The sequence below is a fragment of the Hibiscus syriacus genome, unplaced genomic scaffold, assembly GCF_006381635.1.
Source record: "Hibiscus syriacus cultivar Baekdansim isolate YM2019G1 unplaced genomic scaffold, ASM638163v2 tig00111318_pilon, whole genome shotgun sequence".
NCBI classification, from domain to species: Eukaryota; Viridiplantae; Streptophyta; class Magnoliopsida; order Malvales; family Malvaceae; genus Hibiscus; species Hibiscus syriacus.
Genome location: NW_024063058.1, coordinates 506014 through 519144, shown reverse-complemented (window position 1 = coordinate 519144; position 13131 = coordinate 506014). Strand labels below are relative to the sequence as shown.

At 37.8% G+C, this 13131-nt stretch overlaps 1 protein-coding gene and 1 pseudogene across 1 annotated transcript; both read left to right on the top strand.

Annotated features, from left to right (window-relative positions):
- Window positions 1-568: 568 nt before the first annotated feature.
- On the top strand, window positions 569-1791 carry LOC120158506 (annotated as a pseudogene).
- Window positions 1792-9339: 7548 nt separating this feature from the next.
- Window positions 9340-11032, top strand: LOC120158507 (probable WRKY transcription factor 43). The gene is made up of 2 exons (XM_039169328.1): window positions 9340-9759; window positions 10855-11032. The coding sequence occupies exons 1-2, from the start codon at window positions 9362-9364 to the stop codon at window positions 11030-11032; spliced, it is 576 nt and encodes a 191-aa protein (XP_039025259.1). The 5' UTR covers window positions 9340-9361.
- Window positions 11033-13131: the final 2099 nt, after the last annotated feature.

The following is a 13131-nucleotide window of genomic DNA, read 5'->3' as shown; positions in this document are numbered from 1 at the left end:
AGGAGCGGTCCCTGCACCGCGCCTTGCATTATGCATGTCTGATAATTGAGCATGTGATAATTGAAAAGCGTAGCCCCTGTACCGCGCTCTAGCCCTACGTGGAGTAAGGTGCGCCCCAAGGGCTGCGCTATAGCTACGTGTATCCAACTCAGTATAAAGCGCGCTACAGGGGACGTGCCTTACCCCACATGACGCTAAATCAACGTAAAGTATACTGCAGGGGTGCGCCTTACTGCAAACGGCGTTATATCATAAAAAATAGTATGAAGGATACCTGACAGGGGAATATATAATATATACGTGATATATCGAGAAAAACGCCGAGATATAAGCTTTGAGATTCCAATTCAGCCAACCAAAAATACCACTCTCCTTCCTTTTTGTATCTTAATTATTATATATAATTGTAGAAACCCCACTCTGACACAATCTTCATATTATTTTTTTCCTTTCTTATTAAAATAGTCAGCTCCTTGTTTTGTCTTCTTCTTTCTCTCTGTTTTTCCCAACAGTTTCTCGGTGGAGAAATCGCCAGAGTTGCAATAGGGAGGAAAACGATACTGGTTTCATGGATGTCGATTGGAATTTGCATGCGTGGTCAGAGGTTGCGTCGCCTTTTCAACAACCAGCACCGGCGGTGCTGCAACCGGTTATTTCAAGGCAAATTTGTGCCATCAGTCTTTATTTCCTTTATTTGGTAGTAAAGACGCTTTTCAGGGTCACGATTTGTCTTCTTCGAATCAAATTGAAGCTAGAAGTTCCATGGAAGATCTGCATGAGCTTTACAAGTCTTCCTTCCTCAAATCTCAGCCGCTTTTCCAACATAGCACGTCGTTATCTTTCTTTTCTTCTACCGGCTTGTCCAAAGAACAACAGCAACAACGGAATCAGTCTCACGCTGGCTCTGTTACTAGCGTTGTTACTGTCATTATTAAAAAATCTGCAACATCCAATTCTCATAATTCTCGATCTAAAAGAAGGTAATTTAGAAAGTAAAAGAGTACATGTTTTGGAATCCCATCTGAGAAATTTCCCAGTTTCTTCTTTGATCTTTTAAAGGTGTCTAATTTGCCATTTTAACAGAAAGAATCAACTAAAAGAGGTTTGCCAAGTCCCAGTAGAAGGGCTGTCTTCAGATGTGTGGGCATGGAGAAAATATGGTCAGAAACCCATCAAAGGTTCCCCTTATCCAAGGTAAAGGAAATCATGCGTATTTGTCTCTTTTCAAGTTTTTTTGGGTCTTTTTGATTGGACATTTTCATTAAAGCTCTGTTTTTTTGTTTCTTTGATGAAACAACAGGGGTCATTACAGATGTAACATTTCAAAGGGATGTTTGGCCAGAAAACAAGTTGAACAAAACAGATCCAACCCATCTATGTTCATAGTCACATACACGGCTGAGCACAACGACCCTGCTCCGACGCACCGTAATTCACTCGTCGGCAGCACTCGTCAGAAGCCCTGGAACCCAGAAATAGTCATACCCGGTGATTCTGCCAAACCTGCCAGCAGCTCGTCTCTGACGACCTCCGTGGGCGAAGAGCTCGTGGTTCAAAGTAGTAGTACAAAGGTGGAGAGCAGAGAGGATTTGGTTGAAGACGAAGGGGAAGATGATCTCAGGATGTCGGACACGGGGGTGAGTGATGATTTCTTCGAGGGTCTAGAAGGGATCGCCGACATGGTCACCGGCAATTGCTTTCCTGATTGTTTACAGCCGACTGTTGACCTTCCTTGGATTGCTAGCAATGCAGCTATTGCCGCCGACGGTATTTAGAATCTAGGATTCCATTAACGAGTAGAGGAAAATAGTTTCATGTTTCTGGTAAAGTTAGCTACAGAATTAGGAGAAGTATTATTTCTAGGAAACTTTGTTTTTAGTATTTTTCTTATACAACTAAAGTGGGAAATTGATCATTAATTTATCATAGGATCATTACATCTTCAATCACCTTTCTTGTATAGGTTCTTGATTCATAAGTTACAGATGAAATAATATAAACTATTAAATTGACATCATCAAAAAACTGCAGGCTGCAAAAAACCAGAGCAATTTTCTGATTTCTTCCATGTCCCGAATATCAAGTTACGGAAAACACTAACATCGGGAGAGCCTTCACTTCTCAACATTTGATCAAACAGATGAACCAGCTTATGGAAATTGCTAACATCAGAGAGCAATAATTAGAGTAATATAAGTAACCGTATTGCCCTTTAGTTCTTTCCCCTGCATATCAAAATGCATATCCATTGGCATTGATCGAGCAAGCATAAGAAGTAACCGTATCAGATGCCAAACACTTTGCGGACTTCATCCGTTCCATCAATTGCAGCCCATCTTCAACTCTCCCTACTTTACATGGTCCATCAAACAAAGTACTGTATACAACAACATCGGCCTCAATTGAAAGACCATCACTCCTGCTTTCTTCACTGATTTTGTTGAACTCCTCCGTCGCATTGCCAACACTAAGCAACTTACATTATTGTTTAATTAGAATCCTGGCTTAATATCACTCTCCTTCATCTCAGCCAAAACTTTAATCATTCCTTTACAATCTCTACTCCGCTCTAAACTGATCAAAAGTGCATTAAAAGGAGGAGCTTCAAGAGGCGCTTGCTGTCTCAGCAGTTTATGCAATAAATCGAAAGGGTTAGCCAATTTGTTTTTGGAAAAACACCATGTCTCCCTATTAGGAACTCAGAAGAAAGTGAAACTAAACTTGTATTTTATGCTCATAAAAGGCTACATCGATGTACAACACTGCTGTTGTTTATATACAACTCCGAGGAGCTAGCTGACTCCTTAACTGACTTTAACAACCTAAACTTCCAGACTAACTGCCTCTGCTAACTACTTAACTGACACACCATGCAAGTTAGGTACATACGCATAGCAGCACGAGGACGAGCATGATGTTGATTCATCATGCTAACACTCCCTCTTCTTCTTCTTCTTCTTCTCTTCTGACTTGGTACATTCGTGAACTCCAATCTTCCTTCGAAATACTTCAAACGCACCTTTAGACAGTGGTTTAGTAAATCCATCAACCACTTGATGAGCTGCAGGGATATAGTTTACACACAACTGTTGAGTAGCCACCTTCTCACGGATAAAATGGACATCAAGATCAACATGCTTCGATTGTGAATGGTAACCTGGATTGGCGCTCATAGCAACATCTCCTGTATTATCACACCAAATCACATGTTTCACACGCTGCTTTAAGCCAAGCTCAGCTAGAAAAGTACTTACCCATGTAACTTTAGCAGTAACATCAGTCAGACTTTTATATTCAGCCTCCATCGTTGAACGAGAGACATACTTTTGCTTCTTTGAACTCCAAGCAACCAGGTGATTGTCAAGGAACACTCCATACCCTGAGATCGATCTACAATCAGCAATATTTGCACCCCAATCAACATCAGCAAATACTGACACTATAAATTTCGATCTAGAAGGCAAAAACACCAAGCTGAAGTCCACAGTTCCTGCAAGATACCTCAAGATGCGTTTTACTACTACTAGATGAATTTCACGAGGCTCATGCATAAATTGAGCCACCTTCCCTACGCTGAAGGCAAGCTCAGGTCTGGTATGACAAATGTACAATAAATACTCGACAATGGATCGATACATAGTAGCATCAGCTAGTAACTCTCCATCCTCAGACAACTTAGGTGCCAGGATCATAAGCGTAGCACACGATGAAGCATTCCTCATGCCAGCATTTTCCAACAGTTCCAATACAAACTTCCTTTGACTAAGCATTAGAGTTCCATTACTCCGTTTTACTTCAATTCCCAGAAAATAGCTGAGAGGTCCTAAGTCTTTGAGGGAAAATGTGTTTTGTAGCATGCTTATGACATTGGCAATCATGGAGGTTGAAGATCCTGTAATAACTATGTTATCCACATAGACCATGAGGTATACACATTCTGCCCCAGTGTTAGTAAAAAATAAGTGTAAGCCTGAGACACCTGAAATCTAATCTGTAGCAGTACATTTTTTAGTTTTGCATGCCAGTTACGAGGGGCTTGCTTCAAGCTATACAATGCTTTCTGTAATTGGCAAACAAGGGGTACCATCAGCAGCAGACTGCTCGAATCCTGGTGGTTGCTTCATAAAGACAACTTCTTGTAAGTCCCCATTAAGAAAGGAATTGTTGATGTAAACATGCCTCAACTCCTAGTTGTTTGCTACTAGAATCGATAAGACAACAATAAGGGATGTGAATTTACAACTTGACTGAAGGTGTTAAGGTAATCTTGACCAGGCACTTGAGAGAACCCTTTTACAACCAGTCGTGCTTTGTATATATGCACTGAGCCATATGGATTCCTTTTCACTTTGAACAACCACTTGCAACCTACTGCAGTAAGTCTAGAAGGAAGCTTAACAAGTTTCTAGGTTCCATTTTTTTGAAGTGCATCGAACTCATCCTGGACTGTTGTATCCCATTTTGGAGATATCAAGGCTTCAGCCACGGTTGAGGGAACATTTTCGTCAAAGTAGCTTGAATAGGCTTTAGGCTTAAAGATACCATATTTCCCTCTTGTAAGCATAGAGTGAGTATTCATAGGTGGTACAAAAATACCAGGGGGCTTTAGGATCAACACTAGTTGGAGCCTCACTGTTAGGCGCATCATTATTCGATTCAACCATGCTATAAGGTAGGTCCACAACTTCTCATCCATGTTCAAGACTAGGTTCAGCAGATGATTCAGTGGATGCATCCACACTCGAGAATTCACCAGTATCTTTTTTCATGCTCGCATCTTCCATACCATAGGATACTGAAGATTCTGACTCAGTACTGCCTGGAGTGTTTACATGATGACCAGATATACGTTGCATTTTAGTTACAATTTCTAGGTTATGACTGTTGATTTTTAATCACATGTGGTTGAACTATAGCTGCTCGACCTCTAAAAGGGAACAATTTCTCATTAAAAACTACATGGCGAGATATGTAAACCCTCCCATCGGCTGTAAGACACTGAAATCCTTTATGTTGGGGACTGACACCAAGGTATGTGCATGGTTGTAAGCGAAACGCAAGTTTATGAGCTTAAAAAGGTCGCAGGTGAGGAAAAAACTGACAACCGAACACTTTCAGCTCATTGTAGTTTAGTTTCTTTCCCAGCAGCTTCTCACTATGAGAGATTCCCTGCAGAACCTTAGTAGGTAATTTATTAATCAACTAAACAACAACAATTATAGTATATGACTAGTATTCCATAGGTAAGGAAGCTTGTGCCAGTAACACAAGTGCCATCTCAATGAGATGTATGTGCTTTCTTTCAACAATTTTGTTCTGCTCGGATGTGTGAGGGCATGACAGCCTGTGTACAATGCAATCTTTGATTAGTAGGGGTGAAAAACTACGAAACTCTCCAGCCCAATCACTCTGGATAGATTTAATGGAAGCATTGAATTCGGTTAACACCATTCTTTGAAATAAAAAGAAGGCTTCAGTGGTATGAGACTTGTATTTTAGAAGGTAAACCCATATATGTCGAGTATATGCATCAACAAATGACACATAGAACCTGAATCCATTCGAGGAAACATGTGGATGTCCCCATAAGCTAGTAAGGATAAGTTGAAAAGGTGTATCATACATTGTATTTGATTGCACAAAGGGTAACTTGTGACTTTTGCCAATATTACAGGCAATGCATATTTTATTAACATCAACAACAACTATTACATCAAATTCTTTAGTAATTTATTTTAGCACATCACTAGAGGGATGGCCAAGCCTTCGATGCCACAACTCCTCTATTTCATTAGGTACAATTTTAGTAACAAGGCTAATGTCAGCAAACGTGCACTTGTCTTTCCTCGCAGTCTTATTCATTACAAATGAATAAAGCCCTCCAGTTTCCTTACTAGTCACCTCATCTCGTACACAGCAGCTACTAGCATGAAACTTAAAAAATATGTTGTTGTCCCTAGCAAGCTTTGAGACCGAAAACAAGTTCTTGGTTACACGAGGAACATGCAGAAAATCATGAAAAATCAACATTCTAGAAGCAGAAGGTAAACTTGAATCACCAACCAACTGAATGTCTAACGGGTTACCATTGCCAACAGTAAGTTTACATGGGCTATGAAATTCATATGCGTTGTAAGGTTTGTTCTATATATGGTGACATGGTGAGTGGCATCGGAGTCTATAACCCATCGGTCAGAGTTCGCTGCAGCAACATTTACTTGGGATTCCATCTTACTTCGAGAACAACATTCACACCCCTGATTACTACTAGTGGAGTTTGAACCATTCGTGGAATAGTTGCTGGTGGAGTTATCCTTGGAGGAAGGGTAGTTGTTGACTGGTACACAGGTAAAGTCTTCAACAAACCAGTTCCAACAACGATCAACTAGGTGACCGAGCTTCCCACAGAGTTGGAATTGAACACGCATTCGACCCCGTCCTCGACCACCATTTCTTGCAGCAGACGATGCACGACCAGACCTGTGATCCTGGCTATTGGAGAAAGCACGATCAATATTACTCCGAGCATAATTTGCACTTATGGGCAAATTGTCATGTTTCTCATCAAATCCTGCAAGTTCCACCTCAACATCCATCAACATAGCATAAATGTTGTCAATTGAGAGAGCTTCTTTCATGGTGGAGACAACAGCCATGAATGACTGATATTCATAAGGGAGTTCCCTCAAAATGCTTACAATCTGTTCGACTGGGGGAACAACACTCCCACACGATGCAAGGGCATCACAAACTTCTTTAATGCGTGTAAGATACATACGCATACTATCATTTTCTTTCTTGATAGATTGCAATTTATAGTGTAAACTCATAACTGATATTGTAGAGCGGTTTGTAAAGATTTTGAGTATTGTTTCCCATACTGCAACAGCTGTTTCAACTCCAACAAATTGTGATAAGAGATGCGTACTTACGGTTGATAACAACCAAGATGCCAGGACACTATCCTGGGCAATGAACTCTTCATAAGCTTCATTCACTTGAGCCTCACCATTGTCATCAAGAATCGACATTGGTGGAGTAGAAACAACATCAGTCAGAATCCGCTCCAGTCGATGGCTTTTAACCATGAGTAGAATATGTTGTTTCCATAACAAGAAGTTGGTTTCATCAAGAACCACATTAACCTTCTTGTTAGTGAAACCACGAGAAGCACCGGATGAAAGATCCATGAGCAAGCAGTACTTCAGGCGACTTTAGATTACAGGCGAAAGAAAGAACATGCGATCCCACGATCGATAGCGAATGATACCATGTTAGGAAATCAGTAGAAAGTGAAACTAAACTTGTATTTTATGCTCATAAAAAGCTACATCGATGTACAACGCTGTTGTTGTTTATATACAACTCCGAGGAGCTAGCTTATGCTTAACAGACTCCTTAACTGACTTTAACAACCTAAACTGCTAGACTAACCACCTCTTCTAACTACTTAACTAACACACCATGCAAGCTAGGTACACGCATAGCAGCACAAGCACGAGCATGATGCTGATTTATCATGCTAACACTCCCACGTAGCAAAACCCACATAATGAGTTCTTCCTCGATCATGTTCACCCTTTTTCTATTTTCTTCACCAACCCCATTTCCCTATTTTTCTCCCTCCAATACATTATTCTTCTAATTTTACCTGTAATTTAAGTATTTAAAGTAAAAATACATAAACCCTAAATGATTAAGAAAAATGTGTTATCCCTTAATGATCCATATTCAAGTAACGTAGTCTATATGTGTGCGTCAATTTAGATATAGGTGTTTTTGAAAAAAAGTAAAAAAGATATATCATATTAAAAGTCATTTTTTTATAAAGTCGTTAGTTTTATTAAAATATAAAATAACTAAAATTACAATAAAGATTTACAAACATAACTGTAAACTTAAAATATAATTATGATATTTTCCTATTACCAATGAGACAAAAATAGCCACCTAGATCCTATAAGAACCAAAGAAGGAAAATGTTAAAAAATCTAACCAAAAAGTTCGAACAAAATAAATATACGAATAAACCCGATTGCATCGGCAAATAAACCATAAAAGGGGATGAAATTACTAAAAGATCATCAACAAATCGCAAATCAGAGTCGAGCGGCGTGAGAAAACTATCCACAAACTTAAAATGTGTATCCAAATCAATCCGAGGGTCCAAAGCAGAGAAGATCAACATGATAACAAATAAGTGCCATATTGATCAGTCGTGTCAAATCCAACCCTGAGAAAAAAGACAAACGAAAACAACAGCCAAAAAACCGAAAACTACCAAAGAACAGAGATAAACGTGTCACAAAAACATAATTATTATTATAAAAAAATTAAAAAAGAAAAAAAGAAAAAATACAACCGACGATCGGCAACCAATATCAAAACTATTGTCGTCGCTGGCTAAACAAAATTAAAAAAAAAGTTGGTTTGATCTATAAAAAATGACGCAAATTGTAAAGAAAAAAAAGATGAGAGAGGATATTAAAAATTATTTTATAATAAAGTTTTTATTTGTTTATAATAAATGTTTAAAATTTAGTTAACCAATTGCACACTCTCTATTATGTAAAACAAACTACATTAAATTGGATTTTACAAGGATAAAGAAATGTGTTCCGATTTTCCTTCCTCGTAGTGGACCATGGCCTTTTCAAGTCACATAGGTGATAGTGTTCAATTTCTTTAAGACTATAGATTTTGTTCATGGTAATTTAATTAAGCGATGTTGGAAGTTTTTGGCAAAAGTTCAAGCTGAAATAAGACAACAGGGCATTAGAGTAAGGAGTCAACTTTTTGGAAATTAATGGGTGAGCTAATCAGGACTCTCCTAAGCACGCCGTACACTAACTTGATAATATTTAAGTTATATAAAAATTTAAAATTTTCATGTGCAGTATATCCCATGACCTAAAGTCTATTGAATTGGCTAAGTGTGACCCTCAAAGAAGCTGAGTTACTGGATAGAATATTATTATCCAAGTTTTCATTGTCATCTACAGTAAGTGACTAAACTACACAAAACTATGGGAGGAAGGAGGAAAATGCAGCTCCGAGTTAACACTTGAATTAATTATCGAGGAATTACATACACAAATATATATATGAGTTTATCGCATGCTTTGGCGTTAACGTGTTTCGCTTATTACTTCAGGACCAGAGGCAGTTTAACAGAAGTAGTTGAGATATTGTTGGGTTCACCAAGTTTGCAAGAGAAAGGAATTAAAAAAGCCTCTCTTGTGGGGCAGTCCAACCTCTTTACCTTCCCCCGCTTTCTTCCCCCTCTTTTAAAACCTCTTTTCTTCATCATTCTCACTTCTTCTCCCTCTCCATATTTTCTCCCGGAACCCTTCATCCTGACATGGACGGCCAAGAAAGTACACCGCCGCCGCCGCCCTTACTATCACCTCTTAACGTCCCTTTCCTCTTTCCATCTTCCTCGTTGAACCCTCCTCTGGAAAGTAGTCTAAATATTCTTCCCGACATCGACTGGGTTAGCCTCCTCTCTGGTCTCGGACAGGAGAACAAGGTAATGATTGGGAGTGGTTCAAATCATATGATTTCTGAAAATGGAGGTGGTTATCAGATTCAACAGGATGATGATAAAGGTCATAAGGATAAGAGGAAAGGTAGTAGGATGAAAAAGAGAAGCAAGCCCAGATTTGCTTTCCAAACCAGAAGTGAAGATGACATTTTGGACGATGGTTACAGATGGAGAAAGTATGGTCAGAAATCTGTTAAGAATAGCATGTATCCAAGGTTTGTATCTCTATGTATACGTTGCATGGCATGCATGTTTATTCGTAACTCTATATTTTTAACTTTTAATGCATATGTTTATTTATTTATATACCACTTAATTAAGATTAAATGTTTTGTCAAAAAATTAAGATTAAATGTATTATACCTAAAATTATAAGCATTTATATGTTATTCAAATTTTCGAACTGAGATGAGGATGCTTCAGTTACATATGTTAGTATAATCTAGTGATAACCTATTTATTGTAACTAACGCATGCCTGCTTTTAGCTATTTAGTTTTTCATGTATGTACAAGTAACAAAAATACAATGATATTTATGAGTTAATATTTGATGTGTTATATAATTTTATGTATTGTTAACGAAGTAAATGATGATTTATAAAATTAATATAATTGCGAAATTTTATTATAATATGTCATTATATAATGTTTTGACAAATTTTAAATTTAATTCCAATTTTATTTCGGGAAGAGGAGACTATAAGAAAAGAAAAAGAAGTGCGCTTAGTGAATCTAAAATCAGGACTTAAAACATTATATAAAAATTACATATTATCTGTAAAACATTAACATTATATAGATTGTTAATGAATAAGATTACACTTCAATAACGAAAATATTTTCTAATAATTTTTATTAATACATCCTTTGAACCTAATAATGTTATATAAGTAAGAGATAATTTATATTTTACTTTTAAAAATTCCTAACAATATCATGATAGATTGGTTCAATTAATTAAGTACTCATTAACATATTAATAAGAATCAAGGTTTGAGTCCTACTATTACCTTATTTGACTTTAAACCGATATTCAATTGGTATGAGGCACTAAATCTTTTAAGCAAGGTCAGGAGTTCGAATCTTGATGGTTGTAAATGGAGCAAACTGAGTTGGGAGGGTCGCCCTTGCCTCTGCAATATCCGATCTAGATTAATCGATCAATTGATCAGATATCGGTGGGTTATACCAAAAAAACTTATTTTACTTTAAATTACAGTAGTGCGTCAAGTAAAAACTATTTAGTTATGTTGGTTATGTTATAGACTTTTAATTTAATGATTCAGCTTTTTTTATTTATTGAATGGAGGAGCTATTACCGGTGTACACATCACACATGCGATGTGAAGAAGCAGATTCAAAGGCTTTCAAAGGACACGGGGGTCGTGGTGACGACGTATGAAGGCATTCACAATCATCCTTGTGAGAAGCTAATGGAAACCCTGGCTCCTCTTCTCAAGCAAATGCAGTTCCTCTCTAGGTTTTAAATCTTTTATGTTTGTTCTGCAACTAATTAGCAGGTTCAAAGGCCACCTCAAATAACTGAACCTTCTGCTCTTCCAATACACCTGTGTTTATACATATATATGTTACTCTCCTTTTCCCATTCTTATTTGCATGTAAAACGTGGACTGCAATATCATAAATAAACTTATTATCAGCTTGGATTTGTTTTTTGTATATTAAAAATGTTACATTATACATTATCATATTATTAAAAGAGAAAATAACCTCAGTGACCAAAAATGCCTTATAATATACGATTTTAACCAACTTTTTTTGGATTTACTAAAATGACCAACTAAATCGCAATGCGATCGATAATTCGCAACGCGATCTCCGGTATATCAAATTAGTTTCCAGATTCGCAACGCGAACATCGACTATCGCAACACGAACTTCGACTATCGCAATGCGATTTTCCAAATTCGTTGCGATAGTCCAAGTTCGCGTTGCGATTTATTCCAAATTCGTTGCGATAGTCCAAGTTCGCGTTGCGATAGTCCAAGTTCGTTGCGATAGTCGAAGTTTGCGTTGCGATTTATTCCAAATTTGTTGCGATAGTCGAAGTTCACGTTGCGATTTATTCCAAGTTCGTTGCGATAGTCGAAGTTCGCGTTGCGATTTATTCCAAATTCGTTGCGATAGTCGAAGTTCGCGTTACGATTTATTCCAAATTCGTTGCGATAGTCCAAGTTCGCGTTGCGATAGTCGAAGTTCGCGTTGCGATTTATTCCAAGTTCTTGCGATAGTCCAAGTTCGCGTTGCGATTTATTCCAAGTTCGTTGCGATAGTCCAAGTTCGCGTTGCGATAGTCGAAGTTCGCGTTGCGATTTATTCCAAGTTCGTTGCAATAGTCGAAGTTCGCGTTGCGATTTATTCCAAGTTCGTTGCGATAGTCGAAGTTCGCGTTGCGATTTATTCCAAGTCCGCGTTGCGATTTATTCCAAGTCCGCGTTGCGATTTATTCTAAGTTCGTTGCGATAGTCGAAGTTCGCGTTGCGATTTATTTCAAATTCGTTGCGATAGTCCAAAATCGCAACGACTGGTGGTATTGCATTTGTTTCTTAAGAATTATCGATCACATTGCGATTTAGTTGGTCATTTTGGCAAATCCAAAAAAAGTTGGTTAAAATCGTATATTATAAGGCATTTTTGGTCACTGAGTTTATTTTCTCTTATTAAAATTCACCCGTAACATTTTATAAGATATAATTTAAATTTTTGTTTTTTTACCTCAGATGTTCTTTGATGCCAAGATTTCAATTTTTTACAAAAATCAATTAAGTAGAGTGAAAGGGTATATATTTTTTGGGCCGGATTCGACATAGGTGGAGGATTTATAATTTTCGGATCTAATTAGGTTAACTGAAAATCCAACCGACCTATGTACACCCCTAAACCACTCTCTTCCTTTTATTTCTTTCTATGCTACATCAAATGAATCATTCCCTTCACCCCAAATGCCCACTCCTTCCCCTATTTACTTCCCCAACTTAGGTTTCGATTATTCTATCGCCATTTTCGTCAGTTTTCTCGCCCTTCTCTCCACCATTCTACTTGCTTCCTACATCTGTTTTTCTCCTCTCCACCATTATCCTTGCTTCCGACATCTTCCGCTTTGTTTCGCACTCTCCAATGCCATTGTCACTATTGTCACATAGTATTTTTTTTATAAGAATTACAGGCCTCGTTAAAAACCTCATTCTTGATTAAAGGATCTTGTAAAAAGCTCCTTAATCAGCGGAAGGAGGAAAAGAGTGCCTTAAGATTTCATTAACTAGAAAAAACATAAGAATACAACTAGGTCGCCACCCCCAACATAAGCAAACAACCAAGAAAACCCTACACGACAACATTAACACAGCTAAAACCTTATAAGCTACAACAATCACAAAAATGACTGACCAGCCTTAACACCTGAACATAGCCCGAAACCAACACAAAACAAGCCAGAAGCCGAATATCACAGCTAACTCAATCCATAACAAACAAAATCAAAAACAAAATCCTGAACTTCCGCACGAACAGATAACCAGAAACAACATCCGCATAAAAGAAAAAATCCTGAACTTCCACACGAACA